The sequence below is a fragment of the Squalius cephalus genome (assembly GCF_949319135.1).
Source record: "Squalius cephalus genome assembly, chromosome: 18".
In the NCBI taxonomy this organism is placed as follows: domain Eukaryota; kingdom Metazoa; phylum Chordata; class Actinopteri; order Cypriniformes; family Leuciscidae; genus Squalius; species Squalius cephalus.
In genome coordinates, this window is record NC_137139.1 from 15,436,668 (window position 1) to 15,460,595 (window position 23,928).

Here is a 23,928-nt window from a genome sequence, read left to right on the forward strand (position 1 = left end):
CTTGACAACGTTGTCGTCTGTACGAGGAAAAACCTTTCCATTTTTAGTACATCGTTGTCGTGTAAACGTACACTTGCACCATTTTTAACGTTTTAATTTTGATGTTTGGAGTTTATTAGGATTCATCTTTCCTCTTTTACTTTTATTGTATGGAAAAGAGCAGCTGGAACATTCTGTTAAACTTCTCCTTTTGTGTTTCACAGAAGAAAGAAAGTATCCATGAGTAAATGATGACAGCTTTTTAACTACTTTTAGTACAACAACTAATATCTTGATATTAATAAAAATATGTAACTTCATAACAAAAGAGACATGTCATGTTTTAGTAATTCATCAAAAGCTGTGACTCCATACCCATAAATTAGATTTCCATCCTTCTCTTTGCAGGCTCTGAGCAGTCGAAACAGATCGTCTTTGCTCCCAGTTCAGAACCCACATTTGTGAACGTGCCTCAGAACAGTTTTGTGGAGCCATTCGTTTTGAACCCAGGAACCTGGACTGTGATCATTGAGGCGGAGGGCATTCTGCTGGTAGGACCACCTCTTAAACATTCCCTCTACATTATTATGAGCAAACGCTGGACACGCATTCTGAGTCTCTTTCTCTCCGCAGGACTACCTGGTGCTTTTGCCCAGTGCCTATTATGAGGCTCCAATCCTGCAACTTCAAGTGACTGAACCCTGTTCATATAGCAACACACAGAGCGCAAGTCAGAAGTCAGTAGTACAGCAACTTTTTGTGTATATATGTCATGTGTATACCTGTTAATGTGTAATTAGTCTTTTTTGTGTGTTTAGCTGTCTGCAGTACATGTATCTGTCTCTGGATGAGTTCCCGTCCATCTCCAGTAATGATGCCGGCTGCAGGTTTGATAATCACCTGCCTAGACCCTGCCAAACTGAAAAGATCACACCTCGCCATCCCAGCATGGCCATCTGCAGTGGCAATGATGTAAGCACATAGGTTAAAAACATTGAAAGTTGTGAAACTTATGCGCAAAATTGGAATTTCCATTAAAACATAAACATAAAAAAATCCGTGTGTTCAGATGATTGTTCAGCTGCGTGGTCGCGTTCCTGTCCCTGGAGAGTATGTGTTGCTGGTCGAGTACGCCAGTGAAGATCAAGCTCCTCAACCTCTCACTGTGTCTGTCAACTCAGCGGGTGAACCCACTCACCAAGAGCAAATCACACTGCTCCACTGCAAATACAGGTGTGACGTTGCAACGATTGCCTTTTCTGTTCAACCTGCTCTTTTGTGCTTCAGGTTTTCACTCTCAACTTCAATGGGTCATATTCTGTAATTTATTGTAGTATTTTAGGTTTTTACCCTGAGGTCCATATTTTCCACACTCTCTCTGACCCATTGAATTAAACGTGCTGTTTTTGATATCATACCTTTAAGACTTGATTGACTAGCCACTTTGCATGTGAAATGAGCCATATTTATTGTTTTAATGTAACATCACAGCCACAACAATTTTAATGAGCTATTTTTACATATTCATCAAAAATTAAGATGACATGTCCCATTTAATTGTTCAATAGGTACTTTTTTCGTAATTTTTTCTACATTTGCTGATTGATTTCTGTGTCTCTTATTATGTGTGTGTGTGTAGTTTCCTGTGCCGTGCAGTGTCTGTAGATGACGTGAAGCGCGTGGCGGTCTTCACTCTGTCCACAGAGGCTGATATCCGGCTTATCGCCACCGATAGAAGAAGCAGTTTCTTCCTTGTGAGAGAGCTCGTCTGCTTGAATTCGACCATAAAGGCTATTTGTGTCCACTGTAATCATGGCTTTTACAAGTGTGTGTTGGTTTTCCCCTCCAGCATAAAGTGTTCCTCGTCCCTCGTGCTCAGTTCACCATGGAGTACCTGAAGCCCAGAGTTCACTGCATCAGCACGCATGGTCACTTCTCTCCAGACAGGTGACTAACACTAGCCTGGCAAGCCAGACCTACATCAAGATGTTAGGTCTGGCAACTCACCATTGGCACGGCTCAATCCGAGGGGCGGGATAAACAGTTGTCTCTCAAAATCCCTCTGCACGCAAATGCGCTACAACCAATCAGAGCAACGAAGAAGGCTAGTTGGTATATTAAACTTTTGCCGTATCCAGTCGGCAATACTACGAACACATCTTCCTTTTTTAAAAATGACTTAAGTGCCGTTCTTTGCTCTTTTCTCAAAGAAAAGCTTAACTCCAAGTCCTCCAGAGTCGCGGCCAAAGCCGATTCGAAAGACTGCTGTTCGCCAGCAGTAGCAGCCATTCTTTGTTTTCAAGTAGCAGGGAACCGTCGCAACTCTGTCGTCATTATGTTAAGCCCGCCCCGCCTACTCTATACACGATGTGATTGGCCTGACTAGAGTTTGGTTTTTCCAGCTCGAAAGTCAACGGAGAGTTGCTAGACCACACTGGCTGCAAAATAAATTTTGCTGCCGCTAGGGTGCGTCTAGATTTCTAGGCTAGACTAACACATACATCTTGTGAATCGTGAACAGCTTCAATCAAACATTTTTGATTGTTGCATCATGCGGGATTACACGTTATAGTTTTTATTTTATCATATTTTTTTGTTGCAGAACTTTTCTAACTCTTCTAACCCTCTGTTTTGTAGATAGTTTCATTTGGGATATTATATTATCTTTTTATTTAGGTGTTCAACTCTCAAGCACTTTTTTTTTAAATTATTATATATATAGATTTTTATCTTTAATTTTCTACACTCAAACACTTGTTTTGTAGATTTATTTTATCTATTATTTTATTATTTTATATTTCTAAAAATATTATATTATTTATATTATTTTATTTTACTTTTATTTTGGTGTGCAACACTTTCTACACCAAAGCACACAAACTCGCGGTTTAATCATATTACAAGGATATTATATTATAAGACAAGTAAATAGTCAGTAATAAAATAAGAACAACGACACAAATTACAAACAGAGATGAATACAATAAAACAAAGTTACAAATAAGGTAAGGTCTAACAGTAGTATTCAGGTACAGAAATGTAATAATTAAATGTAAATGACACTGTATAGTATTCACTATATGAATTAAATATAGATTAATTTGTTTTTTGATTAACATTAATGTCATAGACAGCAGCAGGAATATTAGGCTGCTGTCACTTTAAGACCTAATGCACGGATTCAATACAATGATACACATCCGATTTTTTCTCAACTGTTTAGGTTCAATTTGGACATAATCGACTGTTTATTAGAATACTTATATATTTTGAGATCATTTAGTGTGTTTGTGTCTGTTCAAGGGCAAGGAGATGCAAAAGAGAGCTTGATTCTGTCTGTGTGTGGCTGTGCGCACGGATAACAGTGTGCAAACACCGAATTGAGTTCTCTTTTGCGTCCCCTTCCGCTTAAATTGTTTAAACTCGCTTTAATGTTTAAATTGCCAAAACTGAGAAACATATGTAAATGATAAACTTTCACTCTATGATGGTTAAATCTTGCAATTAATCTCCGAATCATATGCGTTCCTAACCGTAGGGCCTGGTCCGTACGGATCACGGATCAACTACGATCCGTTACACCCCTAACTCAAATACTTGTTTTGTAGATTATTTTCATTTGGGATTATTTTATTTTTGTATATTCTTTCACTGCCTTATCACTGACCTTTCAGTAAATGCTGCCAGTTTTAGACATATGACATATACCAGTTTTATGACATATGAACATGCTACATTACTTACTACATTAAGTACTAATGCTACATTAAGTACTAATGCTCTTATGAAATTTATACGATCATAATGTTTTATATTCTTTTTTGTCCAGCGGCTCCTGCATCCCATCTCGTTTCCAGAATCCCCCTCAGTCTCTGGTCCTTAAAGATGGTCAGGCTTCTTCTGCACCAGAGCAAATTCTGGCTTCAGCCCCCGATCCCTCCCTTTATGCAGACAGACCCATGACCTCTAGGCCACCAACCGGAGCTGATAACAGTGAACACATGCTTCTGGACCCTAATCAGGTACATCAAGCCCATTACACTCGCATTGCTGTGCATCCTGTGCCTCCTGTCTTCAAGGTTGTCTCTTTCTGATGCCTGAATGTTGATAAAAAGTCTTCTAATGTTCATTTGTCTGCATGATTTCCCAGAATGCTGTGGTGTATTCAACACGTGTACATGCACTGGGCCGTTACGTGTTCATCCTGCATTACCATCAGCCCCTGCATCCAAATTACAATGTCCAGGTCTACATCAACGGAGGACGCATATGGCAGGGTGAGCATTAAACAGATGCACACTATTGAGTTTCTGTTTAAGCACTAAAAATATTTGTTTTATTAATGGTCACTCTTTGTTTTCCAGGCCACGTCAACGCATCCTTTTGTCCCCATGGTTATGGTTGTCGTAGTGTTGTTATGTCAGAGAACCAGATTATCCTGGATGTGACGGACCACGAGGTCATCCTGACCCTGCGTGTTCCAGACAGGAAGACATTGTGGCTGGTGAGTGTCATTTTATTAAAGGTTATTTGAATTCTTTGTTTAAGAATGGCAATAACAATGACACTTCTACACTCTCTTGTGTTTGTGTATTAGGATTATGTGCTAGTGGTGCCAGAAAGCACTTACCGCTCCAGCTTTTTGTCTGAGGAGCCTCTGGACAAATCCTACGACTTCATCAGCAACTGTGGACAAAACAGCTTTTATATCAAGTATGACACTTCTAAATTTGGAAATATGTATGAATGCTCCGATATAAAAGTTTAGGCCGATAATTATTTTCATGCTATGGCCTAAAATAGGCAAAAATGAATGACAAATATTTCAATTGTATGCTATTTTTATATATGGATGAAAAATATATACATTAAAAATAATATAAACATCAAAAAAGATGAATTGTTAATTAAAGTGTTGATTAAAACTGAAACTACTAAGAATTGTATTTGGTGATTGAAATAAAGCTGAAACAGAAAAAATAAGATGAAAAACTTAAACATAAAAAACATAAATGAAAATTAGAATGTTTACTTGGCAACTAACTGAAATAAATATGTTTAAGTACTAAAATGACTAAAACTGAAATAAAAATAAACTAAAGCTAGAATATATATAAAAAAATATATAATAATAAAAATGACAAAAGCACATAACACAATGACTAAAACTTACTCTAAAAGTAAAATAAATAATAGTATATAAATAATACTAAAATAACAGTTTCAAGTGAATTTAGGCATCAAAACATTATAATGTACAGTATGATTTTGAGATTTGCTAAAGATTATATTTAATAGTATTGTTAAAATATTAGTGTTTTTAGAGTTTTTAAATTTAGACAATTTAATTATTTAAAAGGAAAAACAGAAAAAATGACACAATTAAAAATGCAAAAACGACTGATGCCAATACCTTAAAAAACAATACCGACCAACATTATGGTCTGGATATTTATCGTTATCTGCTATAACATTATTAGAGTGCCCTCCATCCTAACATTCCCTCTCTCTTCTCAGCCCTTCCACAGCCTCTACGTTCTGCCGTAGCTCTGCCGTGTCTCTGTCTGCGTTCTTCAATAACGGTGCTGTGCCCTGCGGCTGTCACGAGGTGGGCGCGGAGAGCGACACCTGCGAGACCTTTGGTGGACAGTGCAAGTGCAAACTCAACGTGATTGGCCGAGACTGTTCCCAGTGTGCCACGGGATACTACGGCTTCCCCAACTGCAGACGTGAGTAACACCAGCCACATGGTGGGACGATGCATTGATTGATGGATCGATGGATGATGTTGTTTCCTCTCTCTCTAGCATGTAACTGCGGTACACGTCTGTGCGAGCCTGTCACAGGTGAGTGCATCTGTCCTCCACGGACCGTTCTGCCGGAATGTGTCGCCTGTGAACCCCAGACGTTTGGCTGCCATCCTCTGGTGGGGTGTGAGATGTGCAACTGCTCCAGGCCTGGAGTGGCTTCACTGGACATCAGCTGTGACACACACAACGGCCAGTGCAGGTACAGTACAGCAGGGCACACACACACTCACGAGGATGACTTTTTTTTAAGGATCTGAACATTTATGAATATGTGATTTGAAATTTGCCTCAGTCTGCCTAAGGAATGTCTGTTTTGAGTTGTTTTTTTCAAACATGTTTTGATGTAATTGACATTTGCAGGCAAAATCTGAATTTTTTTCTTGCTTTCTTATAAATTCTAAATGGTTGATTTATTTTCAATTTGTTTCATTTGATTTGAATCTCACAAAAATGTTTCCACTCCAATCAATAGGAAAAAAATAAGAAAATTGTATTTTGTGTGAACAAGCGTATTTTAAGACCATCAAGACTTTTTGTTTTGTGACATTATTTTCATGACAGTTAAGTCAGTTAACTTTTTCCTTATACCTATATTATATGTTAATTACTCATTTTCTATCAGTGTTATTATAGTAACATTGCTATACTATTACAGTATTTATAATTGTATTTAGCTTTAATTTATTTTTATTTAAGCTTTAGTTTTAGTAAATTTTGTACTTTTTACTTAAACTTATTTTATTTCATTTAGAGACCAAGGCAACATTTTTTATTAAAGGGATACTCCACTGTTTTTTCATATTAAACTATGTTATTCCCTTAACTAAGACGAGTTGATACATATCTCTCTCGTCTCAGTGCGTGCACTCAATCACTCTGGCGCGCGGCAACACTTTGATAGCACTTAGCTTATCCCAGTTCATTCATTAGGGACCAAACAGAGATGAAGCTAGAAGTGACCAAACACCTCCATGTTTTCCCTATTTAAATACAGTTACACGAGTAGTTACACGACCAAGAATGGTGACACAAAATAAAACGTGGTGCTTTTCTAAGCGGGTAAAAAGGATAACTATAATGTATGGCGGAATAGCACTTGGGAGCACTTCGACTCGGCGCAGTAAAAAGTCACGTTGGTTCTAATGACAGAAGTGAGAGGGAGAGGATTTTTCAGGAGTGACTTTTTACTGCGCCGAGTCGAAGTGCTCCCGAGTGCTATTCCGCCATACATTATAGTTATCCTTTTTACCCGCTTATTTTGTGTCACCATACTTGGTCGTGTAACTACTCGTGTAACTGTATTTAAATAGGGAAAACGTGGAGGTGTTTGGTCGCTTCTAGCTTCATCTCTGTTTGGTCCCTAATGAATGAACTGGGATAAGCTAAGTGCTATCAAAGTGTTGCCGCGCGCCAGAGTGATTGAGTACACGCACTGAGACGAGAGAGATATGCATCAACTCGTCTTAGTTCAGGGAATAACATAGTTTGATATGAAAAAACGGTGGAGTGTTCCTTTAAGTTTTTAAGTTTTACCTCTAATATATATATATATATATAATTTTTTTTTTTTTTTTAGTTGAACGAGAACGCTTTTTAATGAAACACATTAACGGCTAACCGTTTCATCTCTATGAACTAGTGAATGAGTAAAATGAAAATTTGTGAAAATGTGCTTCATTTTATATATATAAAAAAAATTGTACAGTGAAAAAAGAAATAATGGTCCAATGGAAAATAGGACCGTAGTAATTTGTTCTTTTGATTTCGGGGTGAAATATGCCATGGACAAGTTCATAATATTTGTGAGACTAAACATGTCTGGTGTTTGAAGTCGAGTCATTTGGATTGTAATGGAGTCAATGGATTGTTTACAACTGAGCTTTTACGCCTGAGCCAAACCTTTTTTCTGTGAAGCACTGCCTGAAGGACTGATATTATTAACCACTGTCTCTGGTTATAACAATACTGTCTATATAAGGATTAAGTGCAGGAATTCCAGAGGTATTTATTTTTAGGAGTTTTTATTTCAGTCTATTGGCCGCAGCGTCTCCTCATTAGGCAGTGTTTAAAATCCACAGCGAGGTGGGATTTAAGCTCCAGTGACTGTGAGCTGCAGAATTTCACCAGTCATCCCTGCACTTTGAGAGAATGTCATAAATCATAACTGTTCAAGCATCATGTTCATTAACTATAACTGGATAAATGGAAAATAACTTTGACCTTTTGCTTAGGTATAGTTGGAAAGAAAGTGTTAAGGTTTACGTCAAAGAGCTGATCGTGTTGTCGCCTCACGTCGGATGGCCAAAAAGCTGTGCTTTAACATACCGCAAAGACTCCAGGCGACTGTTGACTAGCATGTGTGTCCTATGTGTAAGGAAACAACTGTATATCAGCGGGTATCAATAGTCTGTATCCGTCATTCAAAAACATTTACAATCCGTAAACAAAGCAGCATTTCCTTGCTATTTTGAATATCAATCATGCTGATGACTTTCTTCATTCCTGGCAGCTCATTTTGCTATGAAAATATTTGCGCACTGGAATGCTCAGCTAAGATGATGTAAAATTAGAGCAGCTTTCTGTCTGTGCCTTCATGAATTCTTTGCTCGCTTTCATCACTTTCACTTTTATTCTCGTGCACTGAACAGCCAATAAGAGCGATCTCTCTCACCGACAGCCAGATGCCTATTCAACACGCTGAATCGGGCGAACTCCCTCCGACATGATCCCGACTAAAGGCGACGTGTGGAACACACCATAAAAACGAGCCCAACAGATGCTCACCAATGGCCCGACATTGGCCGATGGCTTAACGTCGGCTTGGTGTGTCACGGCCCTTAGGGCAAAGCCAAGATCTTGTTATTTGGACTGGATCTGGCTGAGTAAGATGCCCATATTTTGGGTCTTCACATGCTCACAAGAAGTTTGGCAATTAGTTTTGTTGAATTCCACAGGACATTGTCACATTTCGTTCAGACAAGATGTACCAGAGAGTAGGAACTACAGGTCATCCTAGAGTGTCAGCTGGCACTGAAAACACATACCTACATACTTCATGCTCCATGCCAAAGCACATTACTCTCTCCACAGGTGCAAGAACAACATTGTTGGCCGTCAATGTGACAGATGTAGCCCAGGTTTCTATGGATACCCCAACTGCAGACCATGTGACTGCAACGAGGCAGGAACTGAGATAGATGTGTGTGACTCCTTCACCGGACGCTGTTTATGCAAGGTTGCTACAGTATATCATTTGTGAATTAATTTATCCGTTTTTGCTCAAAACATTAAGGGAGCTCCCTCATCATCTCTGTTAAATCAATACGATGTGTTGCTCCTCTCAGGAAAATGTGGAAGGCTCTCGCTGTGACCAGTGCAAACTGGGAACGTTTCATTTGGACCCCACTAACCCTAAAGGCTGCACCAAGTGCTTCTGCTTTGGAGCCACTGACCGCTGCCGCAGCTCTGACAAACGGAGGAGTGAGGTACTGTCCCAAAGATAAAGAGCTGTTGTTTAACAAATTATGAATTCAGTCACCTTTATACATGAACATATACACTACCGTTCAATACCGTTGAATCTCCTGCCACAGTACATTGTCATAGCAATCATATTTTACCATCTGTCTGTTGAGTTGTAGTTCGATTTACTAACTGCTTGATATCACTCTTTTCAGTGAACCTTTGTGTAATGGAGGTTGGTAAAAATTAAATCAATGTAATTACTGACTGGTGTAAAAGTTTACATATATTTTTGCTTTGATCTACAGATCATGGACATGGCTGGCTGGGTACTATTGAGGAGTGACAGACAGGAAGTGCCGGTGTCTGTGTATCTCGATCAAGATCTGGTGGAGGCGGATCTGAGTGATGTACCTGACGTCTCTCAGGACCTGCACTGGCACGCTCCTCGCACTTACCTCGGCGATAAAGTGAGTCCACAACAGTTCTTGATATTCAGAGTAGTGAAGAGCAGGACAAATTCGGCCATGCATTCCTGTGCTCTGATCTTCTATACCTAGACTTTAAAGGTGCTCTCATCCCTATATTGTGACGTCATGGCAGCTGCTGTGACATATGTTTCAACCAAGCTTATGGGTTAGCCGGCGGTCAGACAGTAAGGGGCCAGACAGACAGCTGAATCTCCATCAGATAGCGCACATTAAAGCTACAGGAAACATAAAGGTCAGATAAACAATATAATCTGATAACTCACACACACCTTGTTTGGTCTAGTGCTAAATGTTGATGCCAAGATTAAATGCAGGCTTAGTGCAGTCTTTTGTTGACTCAAGAATTATTGTCATAAAGAGGCCTTAATATGCCCTTTTTCAAAATCTTGATATTGTTTTTTTTCACATATTTTACATTATTACAGCACCTCTCTTCCCAGTCTGTCAGTAACGCTGTTTAGTTCCTGTTTCTACGAAGTTCCTTGTGGTTGGTCAACCACTTTGAGTGTGTTTCGGAAATATCACGCCCTTTACCATAACAGCGAGTTTCAACACACTACTAACGCAACTCAACCAGGCATCGCAAATTTTGAAATCTAATTTTGTAAAACTTAAAAAAACGTCCTTATTAGTCCAAATGGAATAAATATACTCGCCTACTGGCTTGTTAGTGAGATGACGAGGAGAGGAGAGAGATACAGAATCACTGGACTAAAAATAACAATCAAGAATCAAGCCAGTGACTAAACGATCAACTTGACATTGTTTCTCTTAGTAGCATGAAATAATCTGTTATTTAAATTGTGATTAAATTATATACAGAAAGCGATCAAAGAACGCTCCCTTTATAAATGCTCAAGCTGTCAATCAATCAAGCTGTTCTGGACTTTTACCAAAACTCCCATTATAGTCAGTGATGCTGTCTACACTGCACAATGATTCTCTTATTTACATCATGTTTGCACTGTTAGTTATGATAAAAGCATTTGTGATAGTGCAGAAATCAAGTTGTGATGGGAGAAGATCTAAATATAATGCTTAACACTTTTCACGATTAATCTCAACAGCTGTAATAGTTTAAAAAGTAGAAAAAGATTTTGCGCGAGTTCAACATGTAATACTTATTTCATATGCAAAGATGTTAGCCAATCACAGCAGTGGGCGTTTACACTGAAGTCTCACAGCAGACACGGAGAAAGACACCTGATGGCTAAAATCAGGGTAGAAAATGGCCTTTTGAAAATGATTTATGTAAAAATCATATTAACATTATAAGTGCACCACAGGAAACACTATAAAATAAAATAAAAACTCAGTTCATGACCCCTTTAAATGATGAATATTGTGACGTTCGTTCATGGAAGAAAACTCAAGGCTACAATCGAGGCGTTTTAGGGAGTGCTTACTGATATAGAGAATAAGTCTCTTTGGAGTGACTTTGTGCTTGTAAATTTGCAGACCTTTTTTATGCTCAAAAAGCAACATTACACAAAGAAAGGTGAAAATGTAAGAAAGCATAATAGGTCCTCTTTAACCTGATTTTGTGTTCTCTTTGCCATGTGTATGTGTAGGTGTCGTCCTACGGAGGCTATCTGCGCTACCGCTTGCACACCCAGACGATGCGAGGTGATGCTTTTCTGATTGTCGAGACCACACGGCCAGACATTATACTCAAGGTACCAGAGCATACCCTCTGTCAAGTTTATTTAGAATCTTTACATACAGTTGAAGTTGATCTCAACTGAAAATCTGTGTGTGTATGTCTGTGTGTGCGCAGGGGAATCAGATGACTCTGGTGTACATGGAAAGAGAGTATTCCTCTGCTGAAGACCCTCATGAGGGAATCGTCCACCTGGTGGAGGTGAGGAAATTAGTAACAAACACTACAAAAAAGAATTTGGTCTTCAGACATGAACAACTGAATTGTTGGTATGTGTGTGTGTACAAAATAATTCCACAAATGCTCAGTTGTTGTAACTCAAGTTTCCTTTTCTCATTTAAAGGAGAGTTTCAGGCACGCTCAGACTGGGAACTCTGTGTCCCGTGAGGAGTTGATGATGGTGTTGGTGGCGCTGGAGTCGCTGCAGATCAGAGCGCTGCACTCTCAGTCGGCCCAGTCCGTGTCGCTGCACGCTGCTGTGCTGGAGGCGGCAGAGAACCTGCCCTCTGGTCGACATGCCAACAATGTTGAAATTTGTCTGTGCCCAGGACACTATCTAGGAGACTCCTGTCAGGTAATGTGCTTGAACAAAAACAAGGATTTTATACAGTTACTTCTATACTATGATTCAGTGCCTTTTAGAGGTTCTGTGTGAATATGCCAAAAATCTGCTTTGGATATTTTCCTGTTTTATAATGCTGGAATAAAGTAATATTGCTGGAAAAGTTCTGTATTGATGCATTATGTAAGGGTGCTTCCACACTTCTTTCTTCTGTTGAACACAAAAGAAGATATGGTCAAGAATGCTGGTAACCAGACAGTTGACAGAAGCCATTGACTGGGGGAAAATACTATGTTTGTCAATGGCAACCGTCCACTCTCTGGTTAACGACATTCTTTAGCATATCTTCTTTTGTGTTCAACAGAAGAAAGAAACTCATATAGGTTTGGAACAATATAAGGGTGAGTAAATGAGATGAAAGATAATTTTTGTTCATCTCTGTCTGTCAGCAATGTGCTCCAGGCTACTACAGAGACACTAAAGGGCTGTTCCTCGGGAAGTGTGTCCCCTGCAACTGTAACGGTCACTCTGATCAGTGTCTGGATGGCTCTGGGATATGTGTGGTGAGTTCAGCTCACTAACTTAACAGACATCAACATGGGCAATGTATTGCTATTGCATATTCCACTGGGTATAGTAAAATGTCAAACTTCATGGAAAACAATATTTTCAATCCAAAAATGGATGTCGGAGCTGAACTCAGAGCTTCAATTAGCTGAAAGTTAAATCTTTATTCACAGAACTGCCGCCACAATACCGCTGGAAACCATTGTGAGAAGTGCCTGGGCGGTTTTCACGGTAACAACGCAGTTGATGGACATGCGGTGTCCTGCTCCAGCTGTCCCTGCCCACTGCAAGTGGCTTCAAACAAGTCAGTGCCCTTATTTCATCATCTGGACAACTAATTTACCATTTCCTGTTATTCTCGAACCTATTTTTCTTTTATTGATTTGCTTGTGCCAGTTTCTTCCTGGTTTCTTTGTCTTTAACCCACAAAAATTGATTTCAGTGCTGGATATCCCAGATATCTCTATCATTCTCAGAGTAAAGGATGTTTGTCTGTTTGATCTTGTTATCAGTTTTGCCATTCGCTGTGTGGAGAGGCCCAAGCATATGCAGTGTCTGTGTATGCCTGGATATGCTGGATCCAAGTGTGAAAGGTACAGTTATGAAACATCCACTTATTTTATTGTCATTCGTTGACAATTGATTATTAATCGATAATAATTAGTATTACTTTATAAATGTTATTATTATTTTTCATAATAATAAATATAAATAAAATAGGGTTGTCGATTGAACACATCAATTAATTTAGAAAGACAAAAAAGTGTCCAGGGTGCTCAGGGAGTTCAGTCAGATGTCTGAAGGTGCTCTTTGGGGTCCGGAATTCAAATAAATGTAGATAAGAGAAAATCCAAGGCACTCATCTTCAAAATTATTTAAAAAGCCTTTATTTTACTGGCTATTTCATAATAGAAAATGAAAAGACATGGGGAGAAGCAACCCACGTGTAGCGGCGCAAACAGCCTTTTTCACACCCTGATCTTTCGAAAGCCACTTTTTGTAATGGCTATTTGATGCTTTTCTCATTTAACACAATAATAACTTTACATGATCGTTTGTGGGTAATTTCTCAGCCAAATTTGATGTGAGATTAATTTGTGATTAATTCGATTAAATGAACAGCACATCATATAATTAATTAGATAAATAATTGCCCTAAAATAAAAATAAAAATACCATTTAAATAAAATGATTAAAACATTTTAAATAATACATTTATTCTATCAAATTAAATAATTTATGAATTTATAATTTATAAATGTAAAACATAATAAATTATGATTACTATTATTGTTATTAAATAATTAATTACAGTCCACTAGAAAATCATAAATGAAAATCCTTAAATTACTTCTTTTCTGCATAATGCAGGTGTGCACCAGGTTACTATGGAAACCCAATGGTGATTGGCAGCGCATGCCAGCCGTGCAACTGCAATGGTAACTCAGACCCCAACATGTTGTTCAGCGACTGCCACCCTTTGACAGGCGAGTGTCAGAGCTGCATGCACAACTCCGCCGGGCCGCACTGCGAAATCTGCGCCCCTGGTTTCTACGGTGATGCCATCACAGCCAAGAACTGCACCCGTAAGGCAACTTTTATATACTCTAAAACACATCTGTCATCTGGAAGGTGTTTAAAGTGTTCTCATGATTGTGTTTTTTTCCCCAGGATGCAACTGTTCTCCTTGTGGCACTGCACATTGTGACCCTCACACCGGGCAGTGCCACTGTAAGCCTGGAGTGGTGGGATCCTACTGTGACAGCTGTGAGGTATGTCTGCTTATCTTGTTGGTCTATTTATTATAGTTTTTAGTATTTAGTTTTGTCTCAGTAGTTGATGGTAATAATGTTTGGTTTTTTTTAGGATGGGGCATTTGGCTTTGATTCCTGCACTGGCTGCCGTAAGTGTGCTTGTGAAGCAGCAGCAGCATTGGTTCAGCCATGTGACCCTGCTAACGGCTCGTGTGCCTGCCGGCCTGGGGTCAATGGACCGAACTGCCGCCAGTGTGCTCCAGGTTACTGGGACTATGGCCCTAATGGCTGCAAGAGTAAGTCTAAAGCACACATACACACAACATGAGGAAATATAATGTCTGTTGATTTTAATGAGGTGTGTGGTCTGTAGAGTGTGAGTGTAGGGGAGGTCGCTGTGACCCTCGCACGGGAGAGTGCCGCTGCACCGCAGGTCTGACAGGGAAGCAGTGTGACAGATGTCTCAGTCAACACAGTGTTCTAGTGCAACACGGAGCCGATGTGCACTGTCAGCGTGAGTACTGCTTCCCTGGACAACACACACTTCATTCACTCACATATTCATTCATTCATTCATTCATTTTGCCTCGCTCACTTTTACTGTACCATTCAAAAATATGAGGTTAGTAAGACATTTTAAAAGAAATTAATACTTTTATTCAGCAAGGATGCATTGAATTGGTCAAAGATGATAGTAAAGGCATTTATAACATTAAAATGATATCTATTTCAAAAAAATGAGATAATCCTGAGAAAAATTGATCACGGTTTCAACAAAAATATGCAACAGCACACTGTTTTCAACATTGATTATAAAAAGAAAAGTTTCTTGAGCAGAAAATCAGAATATGAGAATGATTTCTGAAGGATCATGTGACACTGAAGAGTATCACTATCATATGAAGAGTAATGATGCTGAAAATTCAGCTTTGATCACAGGAATAAATTACATTTTAAAAATATATTTAAATAGAAAATGGTTGTTTTAAATGGTAATACTATTTCATAATATTATAGTTTTTATTGTATTTTTGATCAAATTCTTGCAGCCTTGTTTATCATTAGAGACTTCTTAAAATCATTAAAAAATCTTACCAACCCCAAGCTTTTGAATGGTAGTGTACAGAATACAGACACTCACTCAATAGCTGAATAATTAATAATAATTTGCTCACTCATTAAGTAATTCACTCTTTTACTCCAAAGGCAAAGTAATAGTATTTTTGTGGGTCGCAGACAGTTCATTTCACTCATCAGATGTGATTGAATGATGATGAGATGATTGTTGTGCATTATGTATTTAGCCTGTGACAGCTGTGTGATTGTTCTGCTGGAGGATCTGGACAAGATAAACCAGCTTTATCAGTCCGTCGCCAATCAGCTGACCAGCCTCAATGCCAGCTCAATGGCCTGGACTCAACTAAACCGCCTCAATGCATCTATGGAGGACATTGCTGTGAGTCTCTCTCTCTCTCTTTCAGACACAAACACTTTCTCAGCTTTTACATTTTAGGATTTGCCCCACTTAAAATGTTAGTTGTGTATTATTAGAATTATAACAAACTATAATTGTATGGCACAGAATGCCATAACAAAATACAACAGCACTCTGGACGAGAGCAGGAACCGGGCCGATTTGCTGGAGGGAGAGCTGCAAATCATTGACTCGGATATTGAAGAGTTAGCGGAGAAGGTATGACAACATACCATCAGATGAACTTATTCTGTTTTCAAACCAAAGGGACCATAAAACGATTTGGCCATATTGAAAAAGAGTTTTTTGTGTGTGTGTGTCTGTGTATTAGGCCTCGGTCACGCAAAAGAAAGGAGATGATTTAGAGGACAACACTAACTCCACACACACTAGAGCACAAGACCTGATTGGATTCATCAAAGGCATCATGGGAGATGTGCAAGGTGGGAGTGTGACAAAGTAGAACAGATACTTGAAAAAAGCCTTGTCTTGTTACATTTACCACATTCAACTGGCTTTTCTGTTTCTGCCCAGACATTATACTGCAGGTGAACCGGACTGCACAGAATAAGACCACGGTGACGGATGAGAAGGATCTGACTGGAAAGATAGCAGAGGTGGAGTCCATGCTCAGAGACATGCGCTTCAGGGGCTTTGACTTCCAGCGGAGACTAGCAGGAAATGAGCTAGAACAAGCCAACAAGTGTGAGTGACAGGACAGACCGAGTCAATAAGAAATGTTCAACAAACTCAGCCTCTTTCATTTTATTGTGTAACATTTAACTGATCATTTTATAACCTTTCGAAGCTTATAATCCTTTATAAATACTTGATGTTGGATTGGAAAAAAACGGGTAACACTTCACTTAAAGCCTTTGTATATAATGCATAATAATACAAGTATTTTAATGCATTAATTATGCCATTTAATGCATCTCATGAATAATGGTAACCACAGTTATAAGACATTATAATACTTATCTATTCACTGTTACACCTTTAGAAAGTGTAATAAAATTTTAAACACATCACAAACAACCAAATTCAGATAACAAGGAATCTGCAAATATTATAATGCATTTTAAGTTTGGTTACAATTATTTATGGGAAAAAAATATATATTATGCATAAGAGCGTATATTAGGAATACGTTTATAATGCATTATACGTAAAGGCTTCAAATAAAGTGTTAGTAAAAAATGTATCTAGATTATTTCATTAAAAAGTTTGCATTCACTTTTATACGTGTTTTTACTGTGTTTAAAATGGATAGACCTTGTCCTTTATAGTTGTTGTCTCTCTGTAGTGGTAGATCGTGTGAAAAATGAGGTTGCAAACCGGACTTTAAATAATGAGGCTGTGGCAGAGAACATCAAAAACAAACTGAACCAGTTCAATCAGCAGCTGATGGACCTGAGAGATGCCCTGAATGAGGCCGTCAACAACACCGCACACACCGTAGAAGCCAACAACATTAACCAGAAACGCTTGGAGGAGGTCCAGGTAATCATTTAAACACACGGACACACACTTTTTAGTTGAATTGGCCACACATCATATTCATAGGAATCTGCGTATAGAGTTGCAGGAAGAACTATTTACTGCATTGCAATTCAATTCAAATTAACATTATTGTGTTTTTCTAGAAAATAATAAATAACCTGCGTGCGAAGCAGAAGGAGGTGGAGAACCTGAAGCAGATGGCAGAGGATGATGTGACCCAGGTCAACGACCTGCTCTCCATGCTCCAGGACTCCAAAGAGGTATGTAGAATCATAACATTTCTGTATTTACCATAAAAGTACCTCACTGAACACATGCATGCTGTCTCTGGATGCTGTGTTCCCGCTATCAGGATTATGAGCGTCTGGCCGCTCAGCTGGACGGAGCGAGACAGGCCTTAGCTGAGAAGGTGCAGAAGTACGCTCCAGCCGCCAGTAAAATACCTCTGGTGGAGGCTGCAGAGAAACACGCTGAAATGCTGGACCAGCTCGCCAAGAATCTTTCCAGGTGTGTGATCCATATTTGGTCAACTTATATGGGGTTTTTAGGGCACGTTAACACGACAACGATGTACTAAAATGAAAAGGTTTTTCCTTTGCATTTTTTGTGTACTGACAACAACATTGTCAAAACGATCCCCGTTCACTCGGATCTGTGAAAAATGACTAAAACCAGGCCAGGCTATTCTACTGCCAGGCCAGTAGTTGGCGATGTCGCTTGGTAAAGAAACACTACGCACCTATAGGCTGAACACGTTACACGAATGCGCATGATGCCACCGTTTTCACAAATTGACTTTTCTATTTTCAGACAATAATGCCATCATTTGCAAAAAGGTGCACTTGAAACATTTTCAAAAGTTTGCATTTTCAGGCCCCCAAAACGCCAATGTCGTGTAAATCAATGGCCAAAACGCATTTCAGTTTTTAGTTGAAAACAGTATTGTGTAAATGGTCTCTTAATGGATGATTCTGGAGCTAGTATCTTGATAGCAGCCTGATGGCCAATGTAATCCCTGTTTACATTATTTAATAGGAGCAAAGGAGACATCCGCAAAAATGCTGAAGTGAACAATTATTGTACACAATATTTTATGTAATTATTTTATACATTTTACACAAAGCAAGTTTATTCATAGAACACATTTCGTGCACATTGATCATTTAAAAGTGCTTAACTTAAAAACAGAAAACAAAAGTAAAGACAGTTTAAAAATTATTTAAGTAACATATAAATGGCCTTGATTGATAAAAAAAAAGGAAAAAAATGTGTTAAAGGATAAAGTGAAATAAAATTATGCAGTGCATTGACTACAACTTCAGCACACTGCTAGTCAATAACAAAATGGCCATAAAGCATTCATTGTGCCATATTACATGTTGCACTTTCTCTCATTCTTAGTAATATGAGTGCACCATCTTTGTATATCTAAAGTCTTTGGTATTAGTCAATATCGGCTATATTATGCACTGATGTAACCTCTTCGAATACGCTGAATGTATTTTCATTTATAATATTGCCTTGTGGTCATGTGTTTGTTGTTGTGCAGTCTGATATCCGGCTCCAATCAAGACAGTTTCATACAGCGTGCTCTGAACGCATCTCGCGCGTACACTAACATTATAAAAAGTATACTGGAATCTGAGACTGCTGCTAAGAAAGCCAATGAAACTTCTACTGAGGCTCTGGAGGTACAGTCAACCACACACACACACACACTCCATGCACATCACTGCACCTTTATTAATCCATCTTAATTATTCTTTAAACACGAATACATACACTTACAGTTTATTCACCTTTAGTTCCTTTGTAAGTCACATACATTTAGATTTTTTTTTTTTTTTTTAAATGATCTAGAACATAAAGGACAAAGACCTGTCTCTACAAGCTGCTGCACTGAAGAATACGAGTATTGAGCTTGTGAAGGCAGCAGAGGAACTGAATAACAGCAGTCAAAGTAAGAACAGCAAACTTTACTCTGGATCTGGATCGAACCGCCACTTTGCACACTTTTATTAAGGTACATCTTTGTTGTTGTGAACCTCTGTCTAATGCTGGCCTATACTATATCTTTGTCAGGTTTAAAGCCACGTGTGGACTCCATACAGAAAGGTTTGCAGGATGCTGAAAAGAAGAAAGAGAAGATGCTGCAAGACCTAAAGAACATTCAGGATAACCTTAATGTCAGCCGAGGTCAGAGGTCTTCCATGGTCCATTGTGTCCTAACTAATAACAAGCTAAATAAATAGACTACCATTCAAAATGCTGGGGTTGGTAAAATGTTTTCATGTTTTTGGAAGAAGTCTCTTATGCTCACCAATACTGCATTTACTTGATCAAAATTAGATAATACAGTTAAAATATAAATATTGTGAAATATTATTACAGTTTTAAATCTCTGTTTTCTATTTGAATTTAGTTTAAAATATAATTTATTCCTGTGATGTCAAAGCTGGATTTTCAGCATTATTACAGTCTTCAGTGTCACATGATCCTTCAGAAATCATTCTAATATGATGATTTGCTGCTCAATAAACAGTTCTGGTTATTATCAATGTTAAAAAAAAGTTGTGCTGCTTAATATTTTAGTGGAAATGTGATACTTTTTTCAGGATTCTTGGATGAATAGAAAGTTCAAAAGAACGGCATTTATTTGAAATCTTTTGTAACATTATTAATGTCTTTTTACTGTCATTTTTTTTATCAATTTAATGCCTCCTTGCTGAATAAAAAAAAAATCTTTTTGACCTCAAACTTTTGAGCGCTAGTCTATATATTTGAGTCTATTAAATCAAAACCATGACCTAAACAATGTTGTTGAAATGTGTTTGAAATGTTTCAGAAGACATAGCGAACGACATCACAGCAGCTAAGAGTGCAGTGGAGCAGGCTAACAACACGGTGGCTAATGTTAGCAATGCGCTGGCTCCAATTCAGAAGCAGCTGGAGGAATGGCAGAAGCAGTACGGAGACTCCAACGCCACCAGCGATGATATCAACAAAGCCCTCAGTGACGCCAATAAGTCAGGTGTGTGATAGTGAGCGCTCATTTGTGAGCGTGTGTGACCTTGACCTGCCTTTCACATAGAGTCCAATGTATTTCCATGTTCCTGTAGTGGTGGCACTGAGCGACACTCTTCCTAAGCTGATGAAGAAGTTGGATCGTCTGCAAAACACCTCATTACAGCCGTCCAACATCTCCGACAGCATACAGAGGATCCGCCAGCTCATTGAGAAGGCTCGCAACGCCGCCAACAAGGTACAGCTCTTCAAAAAAGAATGATTTATAAAGACTTCACTTGTTTCATTACTGGATGAATCAGTGTTTTTGAATGAATCTCTTGAATGATTCAACGGCAGATACATTTAACAGTCACTTGTCGCCACCTACTGGTGTAACGACGCAATCGATCTTTATTTGAAGTGTCAATTTACTTTAAAAGGTAATTTACTATATTTTGATCACTACTGTAGACATCAGTGTTTATATCTGAACTATAAACTGTTATCCCAGTACTTCTGTGATAATTTGAATTGCTGTAACACAGAAATAACGATACTGTGTGGTTGAAAAGACTGTTTGAGAAGCTGTTTCATACCTACATGACAACGGCTCTCTCTGGATCAGCAGCAGCGCCAACGCAGATCTGAATGTTCGCTGTGATCGTACTTGTTAAAGGTTTAAGAGTCAGAGACGAATCGCTGTTGTTTCGGAATAAGATCGCATGGGTGTTTGAATCGAGATCCCGATCTTTTAATGATTAATTGTGCAGCTCTACAAGATACCAGAGTTTTCTCAGTGTTCCATAAAGTGTTGCTACAGGCAATGACTCGACTGTCCTTCCTTCAGGTGACCGTGTCAATGCGGTTTAATGGTAAGTCAGGAGTACAAGTGAGGAGGCCCAGTAACGTGGCCGACCTGGCAGCTTATTCATCACTACAAATGTACATCAAGCTACCAATGCCCGGACGTACACGACGGCAAACCGAAACCACCAAACCCCAGTTTGTCTTCTACCTTGGAAACAAAGACGTAAGCCAACTTCCTCAGGCTAACAGTGATTTGTACCTTTTATATGTTATGCAAATTAAGCTTTATGATATTTTGCATGTATTATTCTATTATTACTTTAAAGGTCCCATTGCATGGATTATTTTATTATTTTAGAATGTTTCCTGGGGTGCCCTTATAATGTTAGTATATTAGATCAAAATTTGTTATAATTTAGAAATAAAAGGCATTTTTCCTAGCCTGATTTTAGCCTCTGATTTGAACGCTCTGTTTGAAGGGGCGTGTCTGTGTGAGACTTCAGTGTAAACGCCCACTGCTGTGATTGGCTGTGAGACTCCAGTGTAAGCCTGTTGATCGCGTGAATGAAGATCTTATCATTGCAACGCAGTTTCTGCACTCTCACTAATGATTTCACCAATGCAAACATGATGTACGTACAGTAAGAGCTTCGTTGTGCAGTGTAACAGCGTCATTGATTTCATAACGAGTTTTGGCAAGTGTCCAGATAAACTCGCGCTGTGTGATTGACAGCTTGGGCGACTGGAAAGGGATTGTTCTTTGATCGCTTTCTGTATATTAATCACAGTTTAAGTAAGATTATTTTCATCCTACCAAGAGAAACGACGTGAAGTTGATCATTTAGTCACTGGCTTGATTTACTGATGCATAAACAGTATTGAACGACTTTGAGATAAAGATTATCTGTCTGAACTTGAACAATTACACATCGGAAATTCACATAACCCACTGGTTCTCCAGAGGCTCGGATGAAGGAACTAAAAAAATACTTTTATGTTCATTTGTACATCCAAACACTGAGCAACTGCCATGCTTTGCTCGTTTGCAAGCCATGATGTCTCTCGAAGAAAAATGATTCGGACGATGATTCGGCTGCGCAGTTACGCCTGGCCTTGAACATATGCAAATGTTTGGAGGCGTACATATTAATGATCCCGACTGTTGCGTCACAGTCGGTGTTATGTGGAGATTTTTCAGGCGTGTTTTTCAAAAACGAGATTTAAATAAGAAGGAGAAAACAATGGTGTTTGAGACTCACTGTATGTCATGTCCATGTACTGAACTCTTGTTATTTAATTATGCCAAGATAAATTCAATTTCAAATTCCAGGGCACCTTTAAAGCTGTTTTAAGTCACACATGTATAATTGAATATAAACGCATGCTTCTGTGCTGTATATGTGTTGTAGTCAAGTAAGGACTATATGGCAATGATGCTGGAAGGAGCAAATCTGCGCTGGTACTTAAATGTGGGAGGAGATACAGGACAGGCGCTAATGACTGAGGGCGTGAAAAGTGATTACTTCAACAAACTCATCCTGGAGAGGTGGGAAACATGCACACCATCATTACCAACACACATCTGTTGGGCTTAGACTTCACTGATATTATTTTCTAGCTGTATTTCCTTTACACTTCTACTGTATGTGTGTATTGCGTGTGTTCAGGACTGTACAGTATGGTCAGATGGAAATGTCCAGAAATTCAGAAGGCACAGACACAGTTAAACAAATCATGGAGGCAGGAGGAGAAAATGGCCTGCTCAACCTGCCGGCTGAGGAGACCGTGTTTTATGTCGGAGGTTATCCCAGCACTTTCAGTGTGAGTAATGCTGAACACTTATCTATGGAGCGGAATAGAACAGAGACTCTTTTGACTTGAGCCAATAAGCAAACACCATAGTGACCACCTAGAACTCCCTAGCAATAATGCTATAAAGGTTATAAATGATGCACTATATATGCTACAGTTCAAAAGTATTTGTTTTAGTCATTTAATATTTTTATTCAGCAAGGACTCATTAATTTTATTAAAATTGATAGTGAAGACATGTATAATGTTACGAAAGATTTGAAATCAAATCAATGCTGTTCCTTTGAACTTTCTATTTATCATAGAATCCTGAAATTAGAAATGTTTCTTGAGCATCAAATCATCATATTAGAATGATTTCTGAAGGATCATGTGACACTGAAGACTGGAGTAATGTTGCTGATAATTCAGCTTTGATCACAGGAATACATTTCTTTTTAAATTATATTCTAATAGAAAACCGTTTTTTGAAAATGTAATAATATTTCAGAGTTTTACTTTTGATCAAATACGTAAATGCAGCCTTGGTGAGCATAAGAGACTTCTTTCAAAACATTATAAAATCTTACTGACCCCAAACGTTTGAATGGTAGCGAATATATTGGTACCATAACATTTATCGGCTGATGTTATAGATATTTTCATTTATTGTTTTCGGTCAATATTGGATATTTAATCATTTGCCCTGTTTTTAAATTGAGATTACATATGCCATCATCTAACACTCACTTAAAGTTCATCTTTAAAAATACTTTATAATTTAATGTCAAGTCAAGTCACATTTATTATATAGCGCTTTATACAATACAGAGCAGTTCAAAAAAACTGCTATAATAATCAGGAAAATAACAGTATCTGCTTAATGATATAATGTACATTTTCTCATACTGTACATTATATTATTAGGATGCCTAAATTCACTTGTAGCATTTAAGATGAATGATTTTAGTGTTTCACTTTGTATTTAACCAGAGAAAATATTGAATTTTAAAATCGGACATTGTTTATTGTTTATCTGCAATACAATGAAGCAAAATATCA

At 38.4% G+C, this 23,928-nt stretch overlaps 1 protein-coding gene across 1 annotated transcript in view; it reads left to right on the forward strand.

The window, feature by feature from the left end:
- lama5 (laminin, alpha 5) overlaps nt 1–23,928 on the forward strand; it is a 78,372-nt gene that overhangs the window by 45,540 nt on the left and 8,904 nt on the right. The window contains exons 24-63 of the mRNA XM_079849446.1: nt 388–530; nt 613–716; nt 798–951; nt 1,049–1,212; nt 1,619–1,733; nt 1,829–1,926; nt 3,809–4,001; nt 4,130–4,256; nt 4,344–4,483; nt 4,577–4,692; nt 5,497–5,708; nt 5,787–5,988; nt 8,880–9,024; nt 9,134–9,274; nt 9,560–9,721; nt 11,314–11,418; nt 11,520–11,603; nt 11,746–11,976; nt 12,414–12,527; nt 12,705–12,835; nt 13,044–13,124; nt 13,903–14,117; nt 14,203–14,303; nt 14,398–14,581; nt 14,659–14,799; nt 15,590–15,741; nt 15,868–15,978; nt 16,091–16,202; nt 16,294–16,464; nt 17,066–17,262; nt 17,406–17,522; nt 17,615–17,769; nt 18,812–18,953; nt 19,123–19,222; nt 19,345–19,458; nt 20,108–20,293; nt 20,382–20,524; nt 21,116–21,298; nt 22,485–22,621; nt 22,743–22,896. Of these exons, the coding sequence (XP_079705572.1) occupies nt 388–530; nt 613–716; nt 798–951; nt 1,049–1,212; nt 1,619–1,733; nt 1,829–1,926; nt 3,809–4,001; nt 4,130–4,256; nt 4,344–4,483; nt 4,577–4,692; nt 5,497–5,708; nt 5,787–5,988; nt 8,880–9,024; nt 9,134–9,274; nt 9,560–9,721; nt 11,314–11,418; nt 11,520–11,603; nt 11,746–11,976; nt 12,414–12,527; nt 12,705–12,835; nt 13,044–13,124; nt 13,903–14,117; nt 14,203–14,303; nt 14,398–14,581; nt 14,659–14,799; nt 15,590–15,741; nt 15,868–15,978; nt 16,091–16,202; nt 16,294–16,464; nt 17,066–17,262; nt 17,406–17,522; nt 17,615–17,769; nt 18,812–18,953; nt 19,123–19,222; nt 19,345–19,458; nt 20,108–20,293; nt 20,382–20,524; nt 21,116–21,298; nt 22,485–22,621; nt 22,743–22,896 (5,777 nt within the window). The remainder of the gene's footprint in view (nt 1–387; nt 531–612; nt 717–797; nt 952–1,048; nt 1,213–1,618; nt 1,734–1,828; nt 1,927–3,808; nt 4,002–4,129; nt 4,257–4,343; nt 4,484–4,576; nt 4,693–5,496; nt 5,709–5,786; nt 5,989–8,879; nt 9,025–9,133; nt 9,275–9,559; nt 9,722–11,313; nt 11,419–11,519; nt 11,604–11,745; nt 11,977–12,413; nt 12,528–12,704; nt 12,836–13,043; nt 13,125–13,902; nt 14,118–14,202; nt 14,304–14,397; nt 14,582–14,658; nt 14,800–15,589; nt 15,742–15,867; nt 15,979–16,090; nt 16,203–16,293; nt 16,465–17,065; nt 17,263–17,405; nt 17,523–17,614; nt 17,770–18,811; nt 18,954–19,122; nt 19,223–19,344; nt 19,459–20,107; nt 20,294–20,381; nt 20,525–21,115; nt 21,299–22,484; nt 22,622–22,742; nt 22,897–23,928) is intronic.